The 27,560-nt window shown below is 51.4% G+C and overlaps 3 protein-coding genes across 3 annotated transcripts in view; 1 reads left to right on the top strand and 2 right to left on the bottom strand.

The window, feature by feature from the left end:
* Window positions 1-10,410: 10,410 nt before the first annotated feature.
* On the top strand, window positions 10,411-12,807 carry LOC136365753 (galactose-3-O-sulfotransferase 2-like). Its single transcript, XM_066326455.1, has 3 exons — window positions 10,411-10,842; window positions 10,942-11,310; window positions 11,939-12,807. The coding sequence occupies exons 1-3, from the start codon at window positions 10,411-10,413 to the stop codon at window positions 12,794-12,796; spliced, it is 1,659 nt and encodes a 552-aa protein (XP_066182552.1). The 3' UTR covers window positions 12,797-12,807.
* A 1,990-nt stretch (window positions 12,808-14,797) lies between these two features.
* Window positions 14,798-17,742, bottom strand: LOC136365577 (aquaporin-12B-like). The gene is made up of 3 exons (XM_066326152.1): window positions 17,118-17,742; window positions 16,570-16,686; window positions 14,798-15,718 (listed from the first exon to the last, which is right to left on the bottom strand). The coding sequence occupies exons 1-3, from the start codon at window positions 17,557-17,559 to the stop codon at window positions 15,537-15,539; spliced, it is 741 nt and encodes a 246-aa protein (XP_066182249.1). The 5' UTR covers window positions 17,560-17,742; the 3' UTR covers window positions 14,798-15,536.
* A 4,854-nt stretch (window positions 17,743-22,596) lies between these two features.
* Window positions 22,597-27,560, bottom strand: part of PAK2 (p21 (RAC1) activated kinase 2) — a 42,416-nt gene continuing 37,452 nt past the window's right edge. Inside the window, exons 14-15 of the mRNA XM_066326150.1 lie at window positions 27,031-27,168; window positions 22,597-26,103 (exon numbers count right to left, since the gene is read on the bottom strand). Of these exons, the coding sequence (XP_066182247.1) occupies window positions 26,017-26,103; window positions 27,031-27,168 (225 nt within the window). The 3' untranslated portion in view covers window positions 22,597-26,016. The remainder of the gene's footprint in view (window positions 26,104-27,030; window positions 27,169-27,560) is intronic.

Here is a 27,560-nt window from a genome sequence, read left to right as displayed (position 1 = left end):
AATTCACCCACAGAAGGGGCCAGGCTGGAAGGGACCACCGTGGGCACCTGGTGCCAGCTCCCTGCTCCAGCAGGGCCATCCCAGGGCACATGGCTCAGATTGTGTCCAGATGGCTCTGCAATATCCCCACTGAGGGAGACTCCACAGCCCCTGGCACTGCCCAGGGCTCAGGCCCAGGAAAGCTCTTCCTCATGTCCAGGTGGAACTTGCTGGGGTCAGTTCCTGCCCGTGGCTCTGGGGCCATTGCTGGGCCCCCGGGCAGAGCCTGGGCCCTGCTCAGAGCCCTCCCTGCACACAGGGACACCAGGGCTGAGCCCCTCTCCGCTGGGGCTCCTCTGGAGGCTGAACAGCCCCAGCTCCCTCAGCCTTTCCTGGGCAGGGAGATGCTCCAGGCCCTTCAGCATTTTTGTCATCCTCTATTGGACCCATTTTGGGTGCTTCAGGTCTCTCTTGTTCTGAACAGCCCAAAACTGGACAAAATATAATGACAAGGGGAGGCTCATTCCACCTCTGCTGAGGAGAGCCCATGGCACCCAGTGGTTGGGATGCCCACTTTCATTTCTTCTTCTGCAGACAGACCAGCAAGTTCCCTCAATAACATCTAACCTGATGTCTTTGATGAGACATCTTTGTGTCATTCCCGAGACATGGATAGTCTCAGGAATGGTTCAGATCCTGGATCCTACAAGGCCCTGAGGGATCTGGTCAAATGTCAGTCACTCTAAAATACAGATGTCTTTCAGCACCCAAGTGCTGCAAGTGCTGCAGCCTCCAGAGGCTTCAAGGCAAAACCCAGGTTTGTGAGGGATTACTTAATCTCCTGGTGGTCTCTGGCAAACAAACAAAACCAACCAAAAGAAAGAGCAATCTGTTCTCCAGATGAGCAGAGATGTGTTTGGTTGTTCAAAGGCTTCTGATAAGGTGACTGAGATTAAAGAACAAATAAAAGTACGATTAGGGCCAAAGTCCCAACTGCAGCCAAAACCATACAGCCAGAGCAACAATGCACTCCTTGCCTGAAGCCACATTTATCCAGCTGCTCCTTCCCAGCCAAGAGAAGCTCTGCCCAGTGCTGGCACAGGCTCTGCCTTGCCTCCAGGACAAGGTCCCCAGGACAGTGAGATCCCACACAGCACCAGTCCGGCACTCAGCTCCCACCACGCTTTGCTCCCACATTCCCAGCTGGATGCATTTTTTTCTCTGAGCACCCTTTCAGAGAGCTAGTGTTGATGAGTATGGCCACTGCGGGGCAGGCTCAGTGTCCAGGAGAGCAGATGGAGTTAATGGGCATGCCTCGCTCTCTCTGCTAGTTGTAAAATTAACTAAAGATCAATTTAGGTGAGTACTGATGGAGCTTGGCTGCCCAGTGCAGAAGGGGAGGCCCAGGGGCTGATGGATTGGAGAACAACTCGGAGAGCAAACTTGCACGTTGCTGATAAGGCTGAGCACTGGATACCCCAGAGAGAGTCATCCAGAAATTATCATGACTCAGTCCAGGAACAGGTCTGCCTGGAAACTGGTCTGAAAAGCAAACAGAAAAGCTGCACAAAGGGTTTGCTGGCAGAGAGGGGACAGCTTGTCCCTCTCTCAAGATTCTCTCCATTGGGAGTTTTGTGGGAATAACTGCTGACCCAGGAAACTGGAGTGTCCCAGAACTCAGTTTCCCCAATCTGTCCCTACATCTGGGACTACCATCTGACTCCTGCTGGGAAGGCAAACACAGTCCTCATGTCTTTTCATCCCCCTTTAAGATCCAGCAAGCTCCAGGCTGCCAATGTACAAATGACAAAGTGACCACGTGTTGGCAGGAAACTATGGAAATAAACCCTTGTTTAAGCAAAGTGTACATGCAAACACACAAACACAACATAAACATAAAGAGAAAAATTAAATAATTAAATACAGGGGGAAAAAAACCTAAGCAATGTGAGCAGGGTCCTTGTAGTCATCCCTAGGAAGGAACTGAACCCAGTCCCACATCAGGCATTCATTCCCTGTCTTATCCCAGTGGCAACAGCCTCCTTCCAGGTCCTCAGACTCTGGCTTCCTGCAGGAGGCAAAGGGACAAGTGTGGAGCCAGGAGAGTCTAGGCTCAGGCACCTGAACTCCCACTGTGGATGCAGCCAGTGCCACCCTGGTACAGCCCTGTGGAATGGCTCCTCATCCCCTTGTACCAGCCAGGGCTCTTTGGCGTCTGCCCCACCATCATAGCACTGCCCAGAGATCTTCCAGGCCCCTTTAACATGAGCTCCTGAGTAGCACTTTGACTCCAAGACCTCTCCAGGATAATTTTAACCCTGAATTATGACTTTTCTGTATTGCTCCAGTTTACCTGCTCCAGCTAATCCATTCTCTTAAGCAGCATTGACTCCTTCTTTCTGAGATTTTTGTTTATTTTGCAGATGTTCTGCTTTGACTTCAGAAGAAAGGAGCCATTTCCAGCAGAAGCTCCATCACTCTCCATCCTCCGCTAAGGAAACCTCTGTAAGCCACTCCAGACACAGGAAATTCCCAGCTATTGCCCCAGCTGGCAAAGCCCTGCAGCAGTTTCATCTTCCCCAGGATCCCAGACTTTGCACCTAACAAAGACCCTCCCTGGCTGCAGCTGCCTCCCTTTGCCAACACACACGAGGATGTCAGACTCCTCCTTAGCTAAGGAATTGTCCTAGAGAGCAACAGGGGCTTTTCTCCTGCTCCTCACTTCTGCAGCACTTTCCTGCCATCTCCTCTCAGAAGAACAAAGAAGCTCTCTCAGGAGAACAAAGCTCCCCTGCTCCTGCCTGGAAGGTCCTTGCTGGCTGTCACCTTTGCCAGGAGCCCTGTTGTGCCACCCACGTGCAGGCGGCTGTTCACACCTCGAGGCTCAGCAGGGAGTGTTGTTGATGGCAAACATTATCTGCCATCAGCAAGCCCAAACAAAAACCCACACACAGCTCTCGGCTGGGTTGTTCTTGTGCTTTCCTGCTCCACATCCAGCAGGAAAAGGAATAAGGTGAGGATGAAGGGAGGCAGATGGCTGGCTGAAGTCACAGTGAGGCTCAAGCCGTAGCAAAGCCCAGGGCTCTCCCTCACTCATATCACCCATTGCTCTGGCAACTGGTCTACCCCAGGGTTGGGAATCTGGGTGACAGGTCTGCTCTCCACCTCACTGGACGAGCAATCACCCTCCCAGGTCTCCTTTCCTCTTCACCAGAGAGGCACCTTCCCTTGTGCTGCTCTCCACCTCCACCCTGGGTAAAAATGCACCAGAGATGGCTCCTCTCCACGTGCAGCTTTTCCAGCAGTCCTGGGAAAAACCCACCAGCAGCTCCTCTGGGCCATGGACAGGCCAAGCAGGAAAGCCATTGCATGAGTGGCAAGGTGCTGAGGGTCCTGAGGCCATGTCCTTGCTCATCGTCTTGCACGAGGACAGGGGACAGGAAGGGACTGGAGTCTTTGGGGCCCTCAGCTGCCTTTTGCTGAGCTCAGCAGTGGATAAGCAGCCACCTAAGGAGGTGCCCAGTCCCTCCTAACAAGGGCACTTTTGCCTCTCAAGAGACACAACTGCAGAAGGTGCATTTACCTGCCCCTGTCCTGACCCCTACTCCAGCATCTGTGAGAGGGAAGAGACCAGCAGGTGTAGTCTCAGAGGAATGACATCCCCACACTGGTCCTGCCCAGGTCACAGTCCAGCACAGCCTCTGTAGGATGCAGCTGTGAGGTAGTAGAAGGATCCCAAGAGAGCTGCTGAGGTCCCTCAGATGCAGCCTCTGGCACAGGAAGCACACAGGCAGTGGAGAGTACACACCCTGCTTCCTATCACCACATTCCTGCAGAGACAGACAACTTTGCCTTTTGAATTTTTCCTCCACAGGTGCCTCAAGATATGCACAAGAAGAGGCTGCAGACAGGAATAGAGGATGTCTTGAGCAGGATTACATATGGAAACTAGACCTCCATGAGGTCACCATAGACTGATAGGTTTGTCCTTAAGCAAACAAGTGAGCTGAGCAGTGGCAAATCCCACCAGTGGCCATCAGGAGGAAACAAAGAGGAGCAGGATCAAGCCTGTCTGGGCACCCTTATGTTGATGAGCCTCTGGATGCTCTCAAGCAAAAGGGCCCCATAGATATTCCCTGGAGATTCTGCATGGGGGATGCTCACAGAGCCCTCAGCCACCCACCCCAAGCAGGCTTATGCACGGAGGGGAGAAGCCCTGACCCTCAGCCCCTGCACCAGAAAGGATTGGATCCCTGCAAGCTCTTGTGGGCTGTCAGGCAGCCCCAGACTCCCAGGGAAACTGCCAGCCCGGGCAGAGAGCTGGAGCCCAGGATGGGTGGAGAACATGAGAGCCCCACAGCAAACTTGTGGTTTTGATGAGGTGGACGGGGAGAGGCAGTGCCTGCCTGTGCCAGGGTGAGGGGAACAACTGCCTCCCTGCTGGCAACAGAAAAGCTGGGCCCTTCTGTCCCTCCAGAGAGTCAAGGTCTGGGCTGGAAGTGAATCATCCACCCTTTATGTACTTCCTGAGCCCCGTGGGCACGGGTCAAGGAAAAGCACACATGGCCAGGGTCTCTCCTCCACACCACCCTGGGAGTCTGTGCCCAAACAGGAGAAGCACATGGTCCTTGCCAAACTGCCTGGGCCTCCAGTGACACAAAGGGCATGGCTGATGCTGTGCAGGGTGCTGGGATGAGCCTTGAAGGGGAAGGATGTGGCCAAAGGACCTCCATGGGGGAGGGCAGCCTCCCTGTCCTTTGAGCTGTGGTACATTGTTCACCAGCCAGCAAGAAGCAGACCCAGTGACCACTTTCCCACTGGTACTGGAAGCCAGCTGACATCCTGGCAGGGCTGTCCTGGTGCTGGTCATCCCGGCACCAGCACAGTCTCAGCACGAGGGCTTGATGACTTTACCCCCCCCATCACATTCACTGCTCCAGACACAACTTTACTCATAGATGTCTTTTATGTGCCATCCCCAGATTGGCCCCCCTGTGCCCCTCAAGCCAGCAAAAGAGGGAGCTGGGGACTGCCACACCCCCAGCCCAGCATCAAGGGAGCCATGGTGCATTGGAGAGAACAAGGTCCCTGTCACGCAGGAGTGACCCAGCCATCACAGGGTCTCAGCAGCACCAACCTGGAGACATTGGGATTATCAAGAGCTCAGCAATCACAACCATGTCTGCCCTCATGTTTGTCAGAGGCAAAATCAGGACATGAGAAAGGAAAAGGAAGGGTCAAAGTGGAACACCAACAGCCATGGGCGAAACCAAGGAGTGAGGCAGGGACACTGGCATGGGTGGACAGGCTGCCCAGCGCTCTGTGTGACGTGGCAGGGGTGAAGGTGCCACTCACCCTCCTAGAGGCTGGGCACTCCCTGGGGCAGGCACAGGGCACTGGTGGGAAGGTCTGACGAGATCTCTGTCCCAGTGCCCCCCCCAGGGAGGGGCCCCTGGCCACAGCACACAATCCAGGCTCCAGGTGTTTGCTTTCCAGTCTCCCGGGCGGATGATAACCACCCGCTCCCCAGCCAAGGCTCCAGCTCACCATGCTGAGGTTCAGAAGGTACTTGGTCACGTAAGTGGAATATTTTTATGTATTTATTTAAGTAAAATTCTCTTTCCATCCTACCCAGAGGTGATGTCCTTGCAGATCCCTCTGTGTTGGGAAACAGTTTAAGTGGTGATGGGAATGGGTAGGGCAGATGTTCCTGCTGCACATCGGTGCAGGGCAGTCTAGAGCGATGGGGATTTTCCCTCCTGGTGTGGCTCCAAGAGCAGCTGGAAAACAGCATCTTTTGTGAGTCCATTGCCACCAAGGAAGGAGAATGGCACAGACCTTGGCAGGGCAATGGGGTGCTGGTCCCTCCTGAAGCATCCCAAATGAAGGATCACCAGAGGAGGAGAAATTTGTCTCTGTACAAGTTTTTCACATGGTAACCCCTAGGGTGAGATGCCCTCTTCCGCAGCCTCTGGTTTAGACAGGAGGGATGAGAGAAGGGCAAGGAACTTCCTTGACTGCAGAGTTCTTTGGCTGGGGGAGAACTGTAGGCTGAGAGGGCTTAGTGTCAGGTGTAGGGTAGGCACCAACACAGGCAGGCAGTGCCATTGTGCCTTTGCTGTGCTACCTGAGCATCCTGCTGACCATTTTGCCCAGTTTCTCATTTAGTGCCAAAAAAATGGCTCCAGTGACTGGTCAGAGGGAGCAGGCTGGGGCTGGTGTACATATTGTGTACATTAATTCCTTGTGCAATTTCACCCGCTGCATGGAGAATATCTGGGCACAGCAAACTAGTCAAATCTTTTCCTGCCACTCACCTGCCTGATAAGCTCAGCCTCAGCACCTCTCACAGCACCCACAGCTGGCTGGGACCCTGAGGGCCTGGAAACTTCCAGCCACAGACCCATCCTGGCTGGGGCTTTTGTTTCTGTGTTGGACAGGGAAGGGGCACGGGTCAGAGGGAAGCTCTGCTTGGAGCAGCAGGGGAAATAACAGAGGGGAAATCTGCTGTCCTGCTGAGAACAAGTGGCACCCTCTCCCCTGCTGGGGTTGGCACTGAGACAGCAGAAGCACCATCCCTTGCAAAGATTTGCCCACCAGTTCAGGTTTGGATTATTTTCCTTGGGCCAGCTGCTCTGGCTCTCCCACTGAGCCCTTGCTGCCAAAGGCATCCTTGGGGTGCTGCATCCAGCTCTGCACCCTGTGTGCCACTTCTGGAGGTGACAGCACACAGGCTCTCGTCTGGGGGGGCTCCTCAGCTGTAGCCTGCCTGCAGATGGAGGTATCTCCAAAGACCCTGCAGGAGTTGGGCTCTTGCAGCCCAGTCCACCCTGCAAATGCAGTCCTGGACACCTCCCTGGTGGTCTGGTCTCAGGTGTTTAACTTTGCCCCAAGACACATCCCTGATCCCATCCCAGTGTAAATGGAGAGGAGATTGTGGAGGGGTTATCCACAGAGGGCAGCTGAACCTTTTGAAGGTTTTTTTGTTCACTTACATCTTGCCAACCTGCTCCAGCCTCCAAGACCAGAGCTGCTCAAGCACCATGTGCCATTTAATGGATGTTTTGCTGCCTTCAGTGCAACTTCTTGGCAATCTTCAGTGCAGTTCTGAGCCCTGCCACTTTCTCAGCACACCCTCCTCGATGTCCATGGAGGAGGGAAGGAGAGGCTCCTTTGGCCTGGCCAGCCCCAACACACGTCAGCCCAACCCGTGTTGTGTGTTCTCAGGGTGTTCCACCAACACAACAGCCACCTCAAAAGAGCCAAAGGACCTGGATCTTTCACAGATTCTCACAGGTTAAAAGTTTAGAACCTCTGTGGAAGCAAGCCCAGAATTATACCTGCACCAAATACAGATCTGGGAGTGGCAGAGAGTGCTGCCCCAGCTCTGCTTGGGGGGAAGTGTTCCACCGTTCTGCCTTCATCTGTGTGTTCCTGCTGATGCCCCCAAGAATTTGTGTGTATCACTTAATATCACAGTGCAGTTCTTCATTCCATTCTTGCTGCTTGCCTTACCATGGTCAGCCAGACAAAATTATGATCAGCCTTGCCTGGAGTGATGGGAGAGCTGGATCGAGTCTCCAACAAGATCCAGAGGAATCACTTCATTCTGGAGCAGCTCCTCCCTCACTGCCTTCTCCCTCTGTGGTCTCTCTGCTCTTTTACATGGAGTTATTTCAGCAAACCTTTCCTCACACCAGCCCTGGGGCAGCCTTGGATCTCTGCTTCAACCCTCCCTCTTTAACACCTCTTGGTATTTTAAGCTCTGTTTAAGCATTTGGCATTTTTCTGCTCCATTATTTGTCACATCTGTTGATCTCTGACCTCACAAGTGTCTCCTTGTCCTACTGGCACGGCCAGGCAGTGACCCACACGTGCATTTGCCACCTCTTGTTTCCTCCAAACTTGGCAGTCTGCTCCTCAAGTGGCAAAGAGCATGGATACCTCCAGGATGCCATTGGGATGGGGGATGCTGGGATGCTGATGGGCAGTAATTACATGTAATGACACCTTCTGAATCCTCAGTAGCACTGCCACAGCCCAGGACCTCCCAGCCTTTCCAATCCTGAGTACTTTAGACACTAAAATCTTCCTGGGAGGAACTGAGAGTTTCAGCTCAGTGAAGGGACATTACTGGGAGCAGGGCAGAACAGGGTCCATGAGTGTCCAATCATTGCAAGCAGAGCTGTCATTATCAAACTACTACTTAATCATGGCAGCTGATGGTTTTCTTGGAACAAATCCAGTTTCTCATTAGCAAACCTGAATTCCTGACCTGTACCAGTGGGATGCATGTGACCCCTTTGGACAGCCCACGTTTGTGTCACTGCTGCCTCACCAAGAAAGTTCTGCTCCCAAGTGCCACAGGACTGCCCAGAGCAGGAGATAAAGCACCACAGAGATGAAGAAGTTCTGGGACAAGCAGGTCTGTGCAGTCCCAGTCCCAGTCTTGGTCCAAAGCTGACCACTGCAGCAAAGCAGAAATGCCAACGAACCCAGGCTGGCTGTTGGAATGCAGTTTCCAAGCAGGCTCTGCCCAAATTTCTGCTTTCATTAATTCCTCCCATTTAGAACCTTGCTACCTGTGGGCCTCCCTCCCTGGGGCTGGCACACTGGACTTCCCCCACAGCAGAGCCCAGAGGGTTTAACCAGATCCTTGGTACAAATCATCTCCTGTTATGCAACAACGAGCTCCCTGGGGAAAAAACAGCAGAATAATGGAATCATTCAGGCTGCAAAAGCCCTCTAAGATAATCGAGTCCAATCTTTCCCCCAACACTGCCAAGGCCATCACTAACCCATGATTCCAAGAGTCACATCTGCCGGGACTGGACAACCTTTCTGTGAAAAAATAAAATACAAACAAATCCTTTGTTCCAGAAAATTCAGCCCCTCAGCCATTCCACTGAAGATTAAAGCTACAATCCAGCTCCACCAGAGTTTGCAGCAAGCCTTTCAAACAGAAAGAGCCCTGTGGCAGCATCTCCGTGGCCTTGACATCACCATACACAACCCAAACCATGACAGCACAATTCTAATGGCCTGAAGAAATCACACTGCTGTTGCAGACATGGCTAAAATCAGACTAAAATCCAGGCACTGCTGGGGCCCCCACGGTGGCATCACATCTGCAGCCACAGCTGGAGCCTGTGCAGATAGCAGTCCAACAGCAGACAGTGGGGAGATCAGGGGGAAAGAGTTTTATTGTCCATGTTGATAAAGACAAGATCCTAATCCTTCTTGGCCAGGAAGGGCAGGGAACATATACAGGCAGTGCCCTGTTCCTGCTGCCTGGGGGAGCTCAGGCTGCTCCAGGTAGGCGTCCCTGAGCAGCCAAGGGACTCAGTGGTTATCACTGTTTGCTTTTCAGCACAATATCTGTGGCCCATCTGGAAATTTCCATGAGGCTGCACTGCTGAGGCACAGCCTCAGAGGTTCCTCAGTTATCGCTGCCTCTGCATCATTTTGGCCCCTGAAAACGTGACTATACCTTAAATAAAGATAAAAAATAAAGCAGTCTCAAGGCGTCTTTCCCACCTGCCTCACACACATCACTATTCCTGGCTTTTTCTCCCCATTTATGGTCTCAAATATCTGTTTCCTTACAGGAAGCTGAGCGCAATCTACAGGTGCCAGCCAAGTCAGCTCTGGATCTCCTTCAGCCTCCTCATCCTCCTTCTGGTCACACTTCAGGTTGTGGAGAAGCTGCAGCCTCCTGGGTAAGTCCTGAGCAGGATTATAAACCTGCACCTCGTCCTCCAGCCTCCTGCTAGCCACTGAGGTGGGCTTAGAACTGCCCTCCTGAAAACCACCCAGTAGAGTCTTCCTTAGACAGGGAGGAAAATCCAGGTGAGAGAGGACCCTCTGGGGGTCCCACATCTCACCCCTATGCCCTGGCCAGAGCTGAGCCCACCCTGGGGTCAGATAAGGCTACTTTGGGCTTTGTCCTGGCTCTCCACAAAAACCTTTCAGCCCTTGAGCCCAGTCCTCCCAGTCTGGGGGTATTTGCAATCATTCCTCCAGCTTCTCCAGACCACCAGCTCTTCTCTCTCCTTGCCTCCTCTTGCTCTGCTCCTTCCACCACCCTGTCATGCTCCAGCAAGACAGAGACACTGCCACATCACTGCTGACCTGTCCTCTTCTTCATAAAATCATAAAGGTTGTAGAATACCTTCAAGATGATCAAGCCCAAGTTCTTGCATCCACTCCTATCCTCCAGGGCAGCAGTGAAGCCCCTACACCCATCAACAATGCCACTTACCCCAAGAAAAGAGGGAGACATGTTTTAGGGTGACTTTGGGGCGTCAGGGGGTTCATTGAGCTGCAGAGGAGCTGCATCTGCAGTGTCCTCCCATCTCCAGCAGCTGAGTGTTTTGCTCTCCCCATCACAGGAGCTGCCAGCGTGAGCTGGAACGTGACCTGCAGCAAACCATGGTCCACGGGCTGGGCTCTGCCCTCCCCAGCCCCGACCTGCTGTGGGAGGATGATTCCCCTCAAGGACAGAGGGAAACTGAGCCAGCCCCTGCCTCAACTAAGGACGTTTTCAGAATGCATCTGTACTTCAGACAGGAGTTCCCTCTGGAAAACCGCCAAGAGGAGCACTGGATGCAGCAGCCTGAGCACAGCAGCGAGAAGGTGACAGCCCATCTGTCAGCCCCCCAGCTGAAACCCCAGCTTCCTGGCCTGGAAAAAGCAGCCAGAGAAAGTCCTTCTCCAAGCCTTCCTGGGACGGATGCTGCAGTTCTGGCAGAAGCTGTCACCAGCAAGTTCATCATCTTTGCAAACAGGCTGAGCACACAGGAGCAGAGGGGAATTATACCTGCACCAAATCCCCAGTCCCCACCTGGAATAGTGCAGGTGGAGGTACAGAGCCAGACTCAGCCTCAGGCTGTGGGTTTTCCCCACCCTGAGTGGGGCACCTCATTTATACAGCCCATCCCAAACTCCGCTCAAACTCTGCAGGCAGAGGATTCTTACAAAACACATCTGGAGGCAGGATTTTTCCCAAGCTGGACAGAAGCCTTTGAGGTCAAGGAGTTAACAGCTGTAGAAGGTCAGCAGGCCAGAGGGGCCACCCCTCAAGGGAAGACGTGCAAGCCCAAGACTGACATTGTTTTCCTGAAAGTCCACAAGAGCGCCAGCAGCACGGTCATGAACATCCTGTTCCGCTTCGGGGAGACGCACAACCTCACCTTCGCCTTCCCCCAGGGCGGGGGTTTCCAGCTCTACTACCCACACCACTTCCTGGCCAGGTTCGTGCAGGGCTTCTCCCCGCAGAGCCCCCGACGCTTCAACATCCTCTGCCACCACATGCGATTCCTGCAGCCGGAGGTAGGGGCAGAGCCGCGCCCCTCGGGAGGGACGGGCGGGCAAGGGGCAGGGGGGCTCGTGGGGCACAAGGAGGGACACCTGGCGAGCACATAAACTCTGCAGAGATGAACTAAAGAGAGCCAGGATTGCCCACGGGTACCTGGCGTGTTGTTGGCATCTCCCGAGAGCTTCTGTGAGCAGGTGCCCTGTGCTGTGAGCCAGGGCAAAGTGGGAGACAGCATCTGTAGCAGTCAGCAGCTCTCATGTCTTTTATGTCTGGTGAGCCCTGGGATATGTCCTGCTCCCTGGACAGGCTCAGAGGGGACCAGCTGCAAGAGGAGAACAGCTCGGGTCAGTTGTGCCCAGCATCCACTCCTCTGGATGCCACCTGAGGGAAGGTGGACATGGTGAAAGAGAAGGAGACATGCAGTATCTCCATCCCAGGCCAGCCATGCAGCTGTGGTAGCCCATGGTGGGGAGCTCTGCTCACTGCTCTCCCCGTGTGACTCTTCTGGAGCTCCCCACAGCTCCTTTGCTGAGCTGCACCCTGGAATCCTCCTCAGAACCCCCCACCTCCAGCAGGTGCCTCTGCTCACTGTGGGTGAGTGGGTCCCTCCTTTAAAGCAAACCTCCTTTTCCTCCTCGGCAGGTGCAGAAGGTAGTGCCCAGCTCCGCTGTGTACTTCTCCATCCTGAGGAACCCCGTGCAGCTGATGGAATCCTCCTTCGTGTACTACAAGGGAGCGTCGGCCTTCTCGCGGGTCCGCAGCCTGGAGGAGTTCCTCAGCCAGCCCTACCGCTACTATAACCCCGCCAGCGGCGACCGCCACTACGCCAGGAACCTCATCACCTTCGATTTCGGCTTCAACCCCGACGGAGACGCGTCCCCCGAGCGGGTGCAGCTCATGCTGAACGCCATCGAGGCCTCCTTCGACTTCGTGCTCATCTCCGAGTACTTCGACGAGTCCATGGTGCTGCTGAAGGAGCTGCTGTGCTGGGACCTGGACAGCGTCGTCTCCTTCCCGCTCAACACCAGGGACAGCAGCACCAAGTCCACCCTGCCGGACTGGGCCGTGGAGAAGCTCAAGGCCTGGAACAGGCTGGACTGGGAAATCTACACGCACTTTAACAGGACCTTCTGGCAGAGGATCGAGCGGGCCGTGGGCCGGGAGCGCATGCGGCGGGAGCTGCGGGCGCTGCGGGCGCGGCGGGCGGAGCTGGCGCGGACCTGTCTGCAGGGCGCGGGCAGCGTGCGCCCCAAGGACATCAAGGACTCCTCGCTGCGGCCGCTGCAGCACGGCGGCGCCAGGATCCTGGGCTATAACCTCAAGCAGGGCTTGGAGCAGGAGCTGGAGCGGACCTGCCGGCGGCTGGTGACGCCGGAGCTGCAGTACAGCAGCCTCCTCTACAAGAAGCAATTCCCCCCGCCGCCCGCCGAGACTCCCGAGCCCGCTGCCTCCCGGCAGGAGCGAGCCCCGAGGCACCGGCTGGAGACCGCCCGAAACTGAGCCCCGCTGGCCCCTCCGGGCATCCTTCTCCATCCTTCTCCATCTCCCCGACCGCGGCTCAGCCCTCCCGGCCGGGGCTGGCCCTGCCCGGGACACAGACGGGGCTGCGGGATCTGCCCCGGGCACCGCTGTCCTGCACCGCTGGCACAAGCTCTGCCGGGGCACGACGGGCTGCAGCGGGGCTCCCAAGGGCTGGACAGGACTTTTCCAGAGAGAAATCCCTCCCCCCCGTCTGCAGATGAAGCCTCAGCACAACACTGGGCTCCAGCAGCGGGGAGCAGCGCAGATCCTCAGCCCTGCACCAGAGACTGTGACAGAAGAGGGCCAAACTGTAAGTCAGAGCTGTGGAGTTTGATTTACAGCTTGGGAAAGAGTCTTTCTGTCTGTGCAGCTGCAGCTCCCCCCCTGCTCCATTAACGTTACCCTGCTGGAAAAGCAGCCTCTTAATTAAAAATAACAAAAGTTACTGTCACTCCTTAAATTCTCCTTAATTAAATCAGTGTGCTCAGTAGACGACCTCCCCAAAAGCCCCAGAAGCAGACTCCAAACATTTGAATATGTCCTGCCTGAAAGGGAAAAAAAAACCCACAAAAACGCACACCAAAACAAAATCCAAAAATACCCACCAAAACAAACCAAACAAAACCAAGCAAAAACCGGGAAGAAACAAACCAAATCAACCAACCAACCAACCACAATCACAACAAGAGAGAGAGAGAAAAGGGAACCCCATCATTATTTTGCACTGACATTGTGGTTCCAGGTTGCCTTTGAATGCTGCGTTTATAGGATCAGCATCCTACTCTGCAGTGCCAGACTCAAGTTCCATCCCTGTGTGACAGGGAGACATCTTATGAGCCTCTCTGCAGCCAGATATCCCAACCCACTGCGGGGGGCTGCCACAGGAATAGCCTCTGCTCAAGGCAAGATCCTGCAGGAATGGCTTGTGGAGGGCTATTCAGTCTGACTTTGCTCATCTCGAACTTCTCCTTGAGTCAACAGCAGAAACAGCATATAAGCTGGGATAAATAGAGGCTCCATCTCTGGCTTTTCAGCATGATTTCCAAACCAAAAGAGGTTCTGAAAAAATTCCCCAGGGGGATCTGGGCATCCCAGGCTCTCCCTGGGGCAGCCACCAAGAGTTTCAAAGGTTTCAGTTTCCACCCAAAGGTCTCCTGCTCAGTTTAACCAGGAAAAAAGCCAGATTGTTCTCCCAATGCCCTTTCCAGGGCAGTTCCAAGCATCCCTCCAGGCACAAGGAGAGGGCACCGTTTGGGGATTTTGCTCCATGGCTTTGGGGTGCTGTGTGTTCCATAAAGTTTCATCTCTGAGGCACATCCACGTATAGCTGTGTTGGTCCCTTCCCTCCTTTGTCCTGTCAGGATGTGGGGTGGGCTCATGGTTTCAGAGGTCTGGGGCTCCTGGGGGGCCTGCAGGTCCCCTCAGAGGGCAATCCCAGAGGAAATCAACTGGGATGGGCAGCCCAGAGGCCATGCAGCACCCTGGGGTTGTCTCCCCATGGACACAGCAGAGTGGAGGGAGGAGCAGGGCTAGACCAAACTGGGTACCAAACCTGCATCTGACACCTCCACTCCAGGTTTTAATTGGGTGGCACTTGCTTATTCTCTATTTGCACCTCTGGAAATAAGAGCAGGTCATTCCTGTCAGGAGCTCTGGTCCAGGGCAGAGACACTGGAACAGCCAGAGCATTACAATCTCCCTGTGCTGTTCCCTGAGGAACATCCAGAGTGCAGCTCCCATGGCATGCCCTGACCCCAGCACAGCCTGGGGGGATCCCCATTTCCCAGCAGGTGAATCCCCCCACAGTCCCCCCACCTTTCCAGAGCAGGAAGGGCAGAGGTGATTTTGGGCATCACAGTGACTCTCCTGTTCAGAGATGTCTCCCAGCACGGCTCCCAGGAATAGCATCACTCACCCAAATGCCAAGCACAGCATTTATTTTTATTAGGGTTTTTTTCCACAAAAAAATTTAGAGTTAGGAGTATTTCACTAGACATGGAGCAGAGTCCAGGGATGCACTTGCTCAACCACAGCAGCAGTCTCGGTATCTTTTTTTTTTTCTAACCACAGACCCTTTGAGCACCATTTCTTGATGCTTTACAGCACCAAAACCCAGGCTAAGCACATCCCCAGAGGAGCAGGGTCTCCCATGGCCAGTGAACTCTCTTGCCTTGGCGCATTTTTAATTCCTCTCCTTGAGAGGAAGACTTGCCAGGTTCAGCCTATGCAATTCAAGGACTTCAGGTCAAGTTAAACTCAAAATCCACCAATTTTTAACCAGTATCCATTAAAAACTTGGACGATCAAGGCCCATTTCCTCCCCCTTCCAAGTGTCCAAGGCAATTACTGGCTTATACTTTGTTTTTATGGCTGCAAGAGACCCAGTGTGGTTATTTCAGTCATTGCACGATGCAATAACCCCAAGTTGCTCAAGCCTGCCCATGGAATGGTCCCAACTTCCATTAAGATTCCTGGCAGTACAAGACAACCAGCAATTCATGCAAAAGTGTTCAGTGTTTTCTCTCCGAGGCAGCAGTGTGGGCTTGAAACATTTCGGGCTCTCCAGAGAGGCTTTCAAAGCAATTCCCAAAGGAGCTCAGGGGTTCAGGCATCCTGCAAGGATTGATTCCTTTGTGATGCTTTAAGGACTGAACCAGCAGCAAAATCCTCCACACAGGGAAACCCTTTCCCAGGAAAAGTGCTGCCAGGACCCCTGGGCTCAGGCACGGGGCTCCGAGTTGCTCTTCCCCTCTTTCCTCGTCCTCTGTGGCTTGTCACCCTCCACCTGTGCTGTCACCTTTGCCTTGGGCACCTTGTATTTGCTCTTCTGGCTGTAGAGGAGGTTTTTCTGGAAGAGGCGTGGGATGTTGCCCTGGAACAGCAGGAGGGCAGCGAGCATCCCTGGAATGAGAGCACAGACCCCTTCCAAGTGCGGTGTCGAGCATCTCCACCCTCCCCACAGCTCAGCAGCAGTTTGGGATCCTTGTCACAACCTTCCCCATGACCAAAAGGCAGCTCAGCACCACTGGCATCCCCACGAAGAGGTGGGGACCTTAAGCTTTAAGGAGAATTTAACCACTCTATCCTTAACATAATAAGGCTTCTTTTTACCCAGAAGGGCCATAAACTACCCCAGTGGTTTTCTGGCAGAGAATCATTGAGGTTGGAAAAGTCCTCTGAGCCCATGGAGTCCAACCATTCCCTCAGTGCTGCTGAGGTCACCACTGATCATGACCTGAGTGCCACATCCACATGGCTTCAGCAGAGCGTGCCTGACCACCCTTCAGGGAAAAGATTTTCCCAAAATCCAACCTAAACTTCCCCCTGGGGCAACTTGAGGCTGTTCCCTCTTATCCCATCATTGTTATCTGGGAGCGGAGCCCAGCTCCCACCTGGCTCCACCCTCTGGTCAGGGACTTGTCTCCACTCAGCCCACATCCAGCTCCCCATGGCCACCCTGGAGCTGAGGACAACCTTAAAACACAGCTCAGCCTGCCATTGCCCTGAAACATCATCACTAAACCTCCCCGAGGCTTTGGCTTCCGAGAGTTTCTGTACCTTGTACCACGCAGAAGTTGGATTTTAAAAAATTGGATAGCAAAGAGATGGCCCCCAGAGACAATGAGGCAGGATGAAAAATGACACTTGCCACTGGCAGCATCAAGTTCAGCCCTTTGCCAGGAGAGTCCATGTTACACAGAGCGCTTCTGCCTTGCCCCCATGCCAGCTCCTGCCCCCTGGGAAGATCTCACCTGCGAGGGGCCCCAGCCAGTAAACTTGGATGTAGTCCCAGAAGCTGCTCCCCAAGCACTGGAAGGTGGTGGCTGTGGCCAGGGCAGGGTTGAAGAAGGCCCCTGTGAACGGTCCAGCTGTGTGGGAAGAGAAATGTGGCCGGCAGTCCCACTGCATCCTTTGGAACACTGGCAAAGGGCTGTGACCCCTTCTGCCTGCCTTCTAGGACTGGGGAAATCCCACCCTTGTTTGCCCTGAACTTTATGGGAAGCAGAAAAGCTCAGTGCAGGACCAAGGGATTGCAGTAGGGGATGTTCCAAGGAAGTGATCCCATTCTTGACCTACGGCTGTGAGCTGACATTCACCTCCAGCCCAGGTACCTCAAACTGCCATCTTCATCCCAAAATGAATATTCCCCAAAAGAATAGAAAATAAACAGCTTAGTAGTCATTACCTTGTTAATCCCTACTTCTTCAGTCCTGGAAGATGAAAAACTGGGAGGCTGTTCCTTCCCCACAAATGAGGTACTTTTCCAAATGACTCAGAAAGAGACTCCAGTGCTGCTCACCTGTGTAGGTCAGGAAGGTGACAGTCGCTGCCAGCGCAGGGACCCGGTACAGGGGGTGACTCTGTCGCATCCTGAGGAGGACAAGGTGGAAGAGGAAGGAGCAGGAGCCTTCCACAAAGGCAGCCTGGGGCAGGGAGGTGTGGATGGAGGAGCTGCACTCGGGTGCAATCAAGTTCTGGAAGAAGTGGAGCTGTGTCAGCTCCCAGGACCAGTAGAGACGGGTGAGAGCCCAGCCTGTCCCTGCACCCACACCCTGGGCCAGCAGCTTGGCCACAGTCAGTGCCAGGCTGGACTCCAGGAGCAGGAACTCCTGGAGAGACACGGTCGGGTTGGCAGATGCTCCGTCAAAAGAGGCGCCATGGACAGCAGAGAGGAGGAAGAGCAGGGTCAGGACCACGTCCAGGCCAAAGCCACCACCCCAGGGCCCAATCTCCATCAGCATCCTCAGCTCGAGGCAGCTCACGCACAACTGGAATGAGGCAGCAAATTCCCTGGCAAGGCAGCCATGTGTTCCAGGGGACAGAAGCCTCTTGGAAAGCCACTGGAGCACCTGGCACACCCCAACAACCAGGAGGAAAAAAGCAATGGAGACATTCAAGCCATCTATAGTAAAGGCTGTGCTGGGGGCAGAGTCTGGGAAGGAGCAGAGGAAGCTCCTGCACCTCCTCTTTATAAAGGCAAGCAAAAGCAAACGTGGCACAGCCCAACAGGCCTGGGAAAGGTCACACATGTGGCCGCCACAGGGCAATGCCAGTGCCACACGGAGCTGCCAGTCACAGCAGCTGGAGCAGGCACCAAGTTGTTTGTCCCAGTAAATCCTGGTGTTACCCCCACGAGGCACTGAGCCCTCAGTCCCAGCATTCACACCTGAGAGGCCACAGGAGCTCCCCAGAGCTGACAGCTCTTCCAGAAGGAACAAAAAACTTCCTTTGCTTTCTGCTTGGCTCCAATGCCTGTGGCTGCCCCATCCCTGGATGTGTCCAAGGCCAGGTTGGATGGGGTTTGGAGCAACCTGGGATAGTGGAAGGCATCCCTGCCCATGGTGGATGGGAAGGAAATGGGTTTAAGGCCCCTTCCAACCCAAACCATTCTGGGATTGCATGGTAAACAATACATGACGTGTCTTCTGGGTCATTTCCCTGACCTGCAGCAGAAGAGGCCTCAGCTGCCATCCCCACAGGCTGTCCAGCGGCCTCAGGGTAGGGAGTACTGGCAGGTAACCCAGCTCCTGTCCCTGCCCCATCACACACAAAGAGCCAACAGCTTTGATTTGGGCTATTTTATTCCCCCTGTGTCATTTATAAAAGAAATTACCAGGAAACCCAGGTTAGAAGCACACTTGAGCAGGGATGAGTCTCTTCAATACTCAAGGTGGCTCTAGCAGTGCAACCTAAGCCTTGAAAAGCAGAAGCAGATGCTTCAAATGCACTGGAGCCTCTCCCTCAACAGCCTTTGACAGCAGAGAAGAAACAAGACATTGTGGGGATGCTTGTGAAGGCCACAGCTCAGCATCTCCCCCTGCACCACCCTCCCTCCTGTCATCTTCCTTCCCCACTCCTTTCTACCCCCAAGTGCCCACCCAGCAGTGGTTTTGGGAAGGGTCTCTGGGATCACTGCTCACAGCCCTGGCTTTGGAAACCATGGACAGTCTGGGCAGGGAGAGGGACCATGCTGCCAGCCACCCATCATCCAAGCCCTCCTCTCCTCCGCCCCAAAACTGCCCTGCTTTTGGTCAGCCTGCCTCAGAACTTCCCCCAGTTTAACACTTTTTACCCCAATTCACCCTCCAGATGACAGGGCAAGCACCCATCTTTCACCTCAAATAAACAAATGACTTTGCTTGAGTAAGACAAGATGAAATATTCTTTAAGAGTCTTACAAATTAGTAATTTTGTCCTCAAGAAAATCGACCTCCGGCATCAACAAAGTGCTGGTCAAAGCTACTCACCACTGCAGAACCAACCATTAAATAATTTACATCACAATCCAACTCAATTCTTTCCACTTCCCCTCCTCCTGTGCTTCTCAGTAGAGAAACCAGTAGAGTTTTCTCTTTAGAAACAAAACCTCATGATGACCCACCCCAAATCCAGTCTCTCAAAGAAAACCACCAGATTACAGGACACAGACTGGTGAAACTGGGAAACAAATTCCAACATATTTTCCTTTCCCCAGAAATGGATTTTCCTCTTCTTCTCAATCACTGTAAGAGTTGGACCTTAGGAAATAAACATTCCAAGGTTTAAAAACTATTTTCTACCCATTGCTTGTAATCCTGCCCATGGCACATCCTGCAGTTGTGGGACATTTAACCTAGGCAATGGAGAGAGAGGAGCTGGGAGCTTTTGATTCCAAGGATAACTACGGAATTAAACAAGGCCAGGGGCTCACTCCCTCACTTGTGTTAGTGCTGACAGCAGACTCCACACAGCTTTGCACGGCTGCTCTTCTAGAAACAAAACCATCTAAAAAATTGCAGTATTCCCACCAAAAACCCCTTTTCTGGAGCTGGAATATCTGTCTTTCTAAACCAAGCTTGCTTTCAGGGCTTAAAATGCAGATATTTAAGCGGAGGGGTTTAGCCACAGAACAGGAACAAGCTTGCACTTGCAGAGTTCAGCAAAATAAACAATCCCCAAAAACAATGAAGGGTCGCAAGAGCTGAGAAGAGCCACACCCTGGCTCCCTGGCTATTTTCACCCTCAAAGAGGCAACAGCTACAGAAAAAGAGAGTAATAAGGTTATCTAAGGGAAGTTTCCCTGGGCAGAGGGTGGCTTAGAGCTTTCCAGAAGCAGCCAGGTGTTCCCAGCTGCTGTGACAAGGAGCAGGAACCTGGGGCACTTTTGCCTTCATGGTCAAGCAGGGAAAAGGGCTCCAGGGGATCCAAGAGTTAATTGTGCTTTTTGAAAAGACCCAAATCCTTAGAACTTAGAACTACATTCACTGACAGGAAAAAAAAGCAACAAAGATGGGTCATCCTTGGTTCTAGAAACTTCGTGGCATTCCGGAAGACATCAGTCCTGAGAAAGGTCAGTCCTGTACATGGTATCCAGACCATTCTGAGGAGCTGCCCTGAGTCCCATCAGTGTCCTCACACTTGATCCACAGTTGTACCAAGCTGGATTGACTGTTCAAGAGCCCTCCAGAAAACACAAGGATCTGGAGCCTGTGCATTGAGACATACCCGTGCCTTGACACAGCCTGTCTGCTTTTCCCCTCTGCACTGACTCAACACAGCTCCAAAGCAGAAGTCTGGGGGACTGTTAAGTGCCTGAAAGAGAATGAGCAACCCCTAAGTTCCCACTGGGAAAAATCCCATTTAAAAATCCAAACCATCAGGCTCTATGGGCTGTTTCAACACTCAGGTCAACAGGGATTTGAAATCTTGATGGATTTGACTTGATAATCTTAAAGGTCTTTTCCAGCCTTACTGATTCCAGGATTTTAAGTGATGATGTGCTGCAGGATGTTCCTTTGCCTTGTTGGAAAAAGCATGATGAGCTGTGTTGGTGCTACCCCTCTCCTTCCCAACAGGTTGCAGGTAGAGAAGTCACAGAATGCCATCATTCTCATGTGGTGGTAATTCTCACCCTCAAGGAAAAGAAATCCTTCCTTGGGCTGGATTCAAAGCAGGGAAAACACCCGTTAGAAGAACCTGCTTCCTCCACACATGTGGAGAGCAACAATCAGAGCTAAGCTAAGCAAATTTGGCTGAGCTAAGCAAACTTTCATGTTGCTTCCTCACATGACTGAGGACAGCTGTTTTTATTAAAAATAATCTTGAGAACAAAATGCAATTTAAATTAAAAAAGGGGGGGAAAGCAGCTGTACAAACCCCTGGGTGCAAGGATCTATGGACAGCACTGTGCTCCAGCACAGGAGCCAAGGGAACTGCACTGAAACCCAACTATGCTCTTCAGGCACTACCATGAAAATGCTGCTAATGAGGATCCTCACTTTTCCCCCACCCTGGTTTTAACCAGCGTGCTCCTGCTGCAGTCCAAACAGTTGTGCTCAGCTTTGCAGTAACTCACTGCAGCCAAAGAGCAGCCCTGAAAGGCAGAAACTGCTGCCCCCAAATTTACTGCCTTCAAGAACTATGCTTTAAATGCCCAAACTTGAATAAGCTGATCTCAAAAAATTGGGCTGCTCTTGGGTTTAGTCTCAGGCAGGTATGTGCAAGGGATGAGCAAGTTCACACAAGACTTACAAGGATTTACCAAGGATCTGCAATTTTCAGCTGTGCAAGCCAAAATCAGCCAAAGCTCTCCTCTCCCTTCAGGATCCCAAAAATCCCAGCAGTCCTGAGTTCCACTAAGCCCCTTCTCCTCCTGTCTGCTTTTCCCCCAGAAATTAAATGCCCAATCACTTCAATGCAGTGTTAGAGAACACCAGTTTAAATGCACGAAGTGTCAATCATATAGAAAGACTGAGATGCTACAACAAACTGATAACCCTGAAGGGACAGGCTCTTGAGCAAAACAACATTCTCATGTCTGGGTGAAGCAGCTGCTGGAGATGAGTGGTTTCTTCATTTCCCTTTGTCAGTGTATGAGCAAAGCTTGTATACCATGCAAGAAAGGGGAAGAGCCCCTTTCCCAGTAACACACAGGAAATACAGGATATACCAACTCCTCGCCCTTCACCACTGAGGCAGGAACTTAATCCGGAGCCAACTGATCCAGACTCAATCCCAAAGCAAATCCCTCCTTGTCCTTGGCTGGACTGGCAGGCCAACATCCCACAGCCCTTTTTGTAGGTCCAGTGGAAAACAAAAGTGTTTCTCTGCAGCCTTGGAGGCCAAGAGGCACCATGGATGTCATCTCAAGTCCTCGAAGAGCTGTGTGCACCCAGTGCCCTAACTCCCATGGTCCAACGCTGATCAGTGGAGATGGAGCAAACCCAGCAGGCAGCAGGACAGCTCAATTCCCATGGATCCAGTGCCATGTTTGTAAGCAGGACACTGGATGGTATCCATGGTGCAGCTGTTTGGAACAGCTCCTGAAGCGTCCCCACAGGTTACTGGGCCCATCAGTCCCACCCCAGCACTAAGATGCACAAGGGGGAAGATGCAGCTTTTGGGATGGGCCAGACTGGCTTTTGCTTTGCTCCCTTTGCATAGAGGGTGAGGGATCTCTTCCACAGTGAGTGAAAAGGGTGTTTCAGAGCTGCTCTCCTCCCATCAGCAATCCAGAGTTTTTCTGGGAGGCACTGCCATCCACCAGCAGCTCACAGCAGCAAGGAAAGCTTGTGGTGATCCTGAGGCTGGTACTGACACCAATGAGTAATAAAACTTTAGAAGACACAGGCTGGTATAGCATAAAATTACACCCACCATAATTTAAGCATTCATAAGAGTCTTAGTTATAAATAGATTCTGTTAATCTCAGTAAACCACCAACACATGAACTCATCCAGATACTCTTGTCTTCAAAGGTATAAACTCATGACAGGGAAAAGGGAGGAAAAAACCCCAAAGGTTTTTTAAAAGTTTATTTCTAGCCCTGAAAGAACAGTTATTAAACGAAGTCAACAAATACAGTAGTTAATATTGCAGTAACAATTAAATAACATAATGGGATTAAATTACACAAAAGGCAACATTAACATCTGAAGACAGTTAAAAAAATAAAAAGAAAGCTTGCACCTACTTCCATTCCCATCAACAGCATAAGGAACAGAGGGAAAAACAGGACAGAGAGATTTATTGACTCAATTCCAGCTGGAGAGGCTCTCTTAATCACGTTTTTGCTCCCTCCCCAGCCCCTCTGACAGCAGGACCCATCTGCTGTAGCCAAACTTTTGCACCTCCCTGCACAGAGAGCCAGGGGGGAAGGTTCCAATTAGTCTCATTAACACCTAAGGCAGGGCAAAGTGCTCAATCCCATGGTTGTTTTCAGTAAGAACTCTGGTTTGTTCTTTGATAACAACTCAGGAACCTCACACTCCCTGCACGCTCGCACCTCAGCCACAAGCTGCCCAACTGACACTCCACAGGGGTCACATCCCAGGGATCTGATCCCCACTCAGAATCTTGAGTGGGCACCCAAGAGGGATGCACAGGAACCCCCACATCTGGATGAACCTCATCCCTTCCCATCATTTCCTCCAGCTCTGGCTGGTCTCCACCTGCCCCAGAACCACAGCAGAGCCCAGCACCCACTCAAGGGCTCCACTCTGCTCCTGCCAGGGAAAACCCAAGCCCTGGAGCTTCTCACCTTGCAGACACCCTCAGAAAAGCGATGCCTGACCCTCCAGACACAAAAGCACAGCACAAAAACCTTCCCTTGGCTCTCCTCTCCTGCCGGCCCCACCTGTGATCCCCATGGAAACCTCACCACAGAACAGCTGCTGCATGGGGCCAGGAACGTGTTGGCACTTCCCAGCCTCTGAGCTGAACACCATCCCAGGTCACACACACAATTTGGGAACTTGGGATTGGGCAAGGTTTTGTGCATTAGGATGGCTGAATCTTCAGAAGTCGTCTCCTAAGCAGGCTAAATTGGACAAATTTTGCAACATATGATTTAAACCGTTCTCATTCACCAATAAAAGGGAACTAATAAGTTAAAATTACTTATGATTTCTTGTTTTCTATTTAAAAAGCTAAATTTATCTAGATTGTGCCATTTAAAAAATCCAACAAAACAGAAAAAAAAAAGGAAAGAAAGAAAAGCTCCCAGTTTAACTCTGGCACAAAGAGTTTCACCAAGTCCATTGCCAGCAATGGACAAAGAGGGAACCACTGGTACAACAGGTTTTTTCCTCAGCCAAGCCTCCTCACTGCTCCATTTGACCAGGGAGCTGGGACACACTCAAACCAGGGTGATTACAGTGTCCATGGCCCATAATAAACTTTTTTCGAGGCAAATGAACTTGGATTTCCTTACCTGGCATGAGACACTTCCTGAATTTAAAATTTAAAGCCCTAACTGTTCTCACAGTTTACAGTAAGAGAGATTTATCTCTGGGAGGAGCAATTAAGATAATTAACCCAAGACAGATTTTAACTACCACACAGGAGCAGAACACAAGCTGAACCTGCCCAACAAGGCATCCTGCTGGCCCCACAAGACCCCCAGGAGCCGTGAGACCCCAGCCCCACTCCCTTCCACCATCCCCCCAAACTTTGCCTACCAGTCCCCAAAATGTCATTCTCTCTATATAGACACTGAAATTCTCTGAAAATGCTTCTATCCTCTGCCAGCAACGTTTGGAAAAGTGTGCAAAAATTTTTATTCAGGGTCCTCTGTCCACACCCAACCACAGCTGTCTGTTCCAGGCCCTGTCCCACGGGGAATGCAATACAATCCCACTAAAGTCATGGTTGTTCTTTCACAGAATCATTTGGCACATTGGTACTACTTGGCTCTTCCTTCAACACTTGGGAAGGTTGAAATGCATAGACTGAAGCATTAGAAGGGGCACTGGCTCTGCTAAACTCACCCCTGGCAACACCCCAAGAACTCCACTGCTCGGGCTGTCACTGTCCTTCAGAAGGAGGCACTTTTTGTTGCATTGAAGGGTTGACTGCAGCCATCCTGGCTAGCACAACGTCCTTGGTGACAAAGATCAGAGTTACACTAGCCAGCCCCACAGGCCCCATGATGGTCTGACAGCACTGCTTCCCCTCTGCTTCATCTTACAACTTTGGCATCTCCAGGTGTTGATCATCATCTGTTTAGATCATGTTTCCAAAATCCTGTATCATCAGTGTCCTCAGATCTGGTTATTTGTTCTTCTGGTTTCATTAGTACAAATGGAGCACATACAAAACTGGAAAAAAAAATAGCTCTAATACTTTAAACTCTGACAATTCCATAGGTTGATGCATTATTTGCTTGGCGGGGGGGAGGAAGGGAGAAATTACAACATATACAAAAATGTATTTGATACAAAGAGGGGAAATGTAAAATAAAAAAAGTCAAAGGCACCAGCATAACTTCCAAAGCCCAAGTCAGAGCACAGATACATGTTTGTGAACCACCCACTGCACCAAGCACATTATCCCTCAAGCTTCTGGCCAGCAAGTCTAACAAGGAAAAAAGAGCAGACAGGAAGACAGCTGGAATTTTTTCTTGCCCTGACTAGAACTGATCATTTGATCATAAATAAAGTATCTGACCCCAACCTACACATCTACAACCCACATCCAAAGACTTGACCGATCATTACGGTTCTACAAAGAGGCCACATCATTGATGTAAAAAAATGTCCACAGAGCACAGGCATGAGAAACAGCTGAATAGCTCTCTTCCCCCCCTCTCTCTCTCCTTATTCATCTTAAAAAGTGAAAACCATCTCCATACATTATGATTCCTTAAGTAACCAAGTTGTTGATTCTACAGTACAGCGACAGCTAATCCAAAAAAGAAACGAGGGGCAAGATGTACCTTCACATTCACTACACCTGCCGTGAATCTGGACATTGCGAGCTTCCCACAGGAATTGCAGGTAGAGGGGAAGAAGAAGAGAGGCAAAGAGATCAGCAGTTAAAATTAGTACTGCTCTCTGAAAGCTTGAATCTGTCATTCAAGTATTGAAAGTACCCAGAGGGTACAACGGGAGCTGTTACAGCGAAGTCATTAAAACCCTTTAAAGCCCCGGGCACAGCAAGTGGTATTTCTGGGCTGTCTGGGAAACAAAAATCAGAATTAAAAAAACCCCCACAAAGACCAGTAATTCAGCCCTCAATTCCTTCTGGACCCCAGACAGGGATCTCTAGAGTTGCCACCATGTATTTTGGGTGTCTTCTGGATGAGAGTTTCTTCCCTTTTGCAGACATTTCCCACCCCCACAAAACCCCCTTCCCTCCCCCCCAAAGTGTAACAATTTCATATATTATAAAGATTTGTAAAGTACAAACAAACAAAAAAGGAAGAAGGCTGTGGCAGGACGTTAGCGGTTACTCTTCATTGCGTCTTTGGCTGCCAGGATCAGTGGCGTCAAGCTGGACAAAGGTTTGGCCAGTTTCAAGAAGGGATGCTGCCAGGAAGAAAGAAACACAAGGTATCAGTTGAAAGACACACTTTCAAAGGTTTGATTTCCAGCAGGATTCATGTTTCCATGGAGCTAGGCAGCAATGACTTTGCATTTTAACTGCTGACTTGTTTCACGTGTTTCTCTGGGTGGTTACAAGGACAAAACTAAAAAAGCTGGCTGAGACCACACTGCCTTGCCCAATGGAGTTTCTTCTGGAATATCTCACTGTTTTTGCAAAAGGTGTGTATTGAAGCTGCACTGGCAAAGAGTAAAACAAAGATCTAAACAACAAATAATCAGAGAAAGACAAGAAGCAGCAGCTGGCTTTACTGAGAAAGCCTCTACACCATCTGCCTGAGACCTAGCCCTTGCTCTCCCCAGGAATGGCATCAGTGATTCTCTCACTCCTATACACAATGCTGCCTACAAGCAGATCTCATTTAACAAATCAGCTTTTTTCCAGTGCACAGAAAGTATTTAAAATCAAAACTAAAAGGAGGAATGGTGGCACAATGGCAAGGACACTGCTCCAGCTGCTCAGCTTGTAGGGCAGAACTCTAGGGAGAGAAAGGAAACTTTTCTTTTCAAGGCTTGAACACTGATGTCAGACCAGCAGATTACTTTATCAGGACCATGAAGGGGACATTTACAAGTGGAAGTATGAAAAGCAATGCAAATGCTATCAGCAGCCACCTTCTGAAGGGAGTTCCTAAACTGCTGGATGCTTTGGCAGTGACAAAGTGAAATCACAGACTATGATGGAATAACTCTGGAGTGTATTATAAATCTTTCCTACCAAATGTTCTCACTACAGTTCCCAGGGGAAAACACACACACACACACAAAAAGGAAGTTGCTACTCTATGGTGTGGTTCATCACAGGCTGACCTGAATCTGGACCTTGCACTGTGAGAAGAAGCTGAGTCTCACCTGTAGCAATTCTTTGGCAGATCCTCTTTTCTCTACATCCATCTCCAAACATCGGTTCAAGAAATCCCGGAATATTGGGGACAGTTTCTCGGGGTTCTGGAGTTCTGGTGTGCCATTAGTTGCTATCAAATACAAAGCCTGTAAAATGAAGAGTAAGGTATAACCAAAACCAAGGCTTTAAAGGACTCCAAACTCACCTGCCTCGTGGCAAACACTCAGATGAGAGGGCTCTGCAGCCTACTTCTCCTCAACTTCTCAGATTAGAACTGTAAAAATGCCACATGTGTAGGCAGTCATGACCTATTCTTGCTAGTAGCAAAATAATGCTCATGATCTTTTGGCAACAGATACTGACCTCAGCAAAGAAAATGGCTAATATCAGTTTGTGACACAGCAATGCTTACAATATCTTGGGTTTACTTTCCCTAAATTATCACAGAGACCTGAGGTGAAAGAGCTGCGTTTCAGTTACAGGCAGGCAAGTCTTCTAAGTACCATCACAGAATCTCAGACTGGTTTAGGCTGAAATG

The sequence above is a fragment of the Sylvia atricapilla genome, chromosome 10 (genome assembly GCF_009819655.1).
Source record: "Sylvia atricapilla isolate bSylAtr1 chromosome 10, bSylAtr1.pri, whole genome shotgun sequence".
Classification (NCBI taxonomy): Eukaryota; Metazoa; Chordata; class Aves; order Passeriformes; family Sylviidae; genus Sylvia; species Sylvia atricapilla.
This window is presented reverse-complemented; position numbering and strand designations above follow the sequence as displayed.

Excerpts from the sequence above, each read along its gene's own strand:
- LOC136365753 (XM_066326455.1), top strand. The coding sequence starts at position 10,411 with ATGGTCCACGGGCTGGGCTCTGCCCTCCCCAGCCCCGACCTGCTGTGG. Across the intron at positions 10,843-10,941 it reads CTGGAATAGTGCAGGTGGAG|GCAGAGGATTCTTACAAAAC; the intron begins GTACAGAGCCAG and ends CAAACTCTGCAG. Across the intron at positions 11,311-11,938 it reads TGCGATTCCTGCAGCCGGAG|GTGCAGAAGGTAGTGCCCAG; the intron begins GTAGGGGCAGAG and ends CCTCCTCGGCAG.
- LOC136365577 (XM_066326152.1), bottom strand. The coding sequence starts at position 17,559 with ATGCTGATGGAGATTGGGCCCTGGGGTGGTGGCTTTGGCCTGGACGTG. Across the intron at positions 16,687-17,117 it reads CACCTTCCTGACCTACACAG|CTGGACCGTTCACAGGGGCC; the intron begins GTGAGCAGCACT and ends CTTCCCACACAG. Across the intron at positions 15,719-16,569 it reads CTGGCTGGGGCCCCTCGCAG|GGATGCTCGCTGCCCTCCTG; the intron begins GTGAGATCTTCC and ends CTCTCATTCCAG.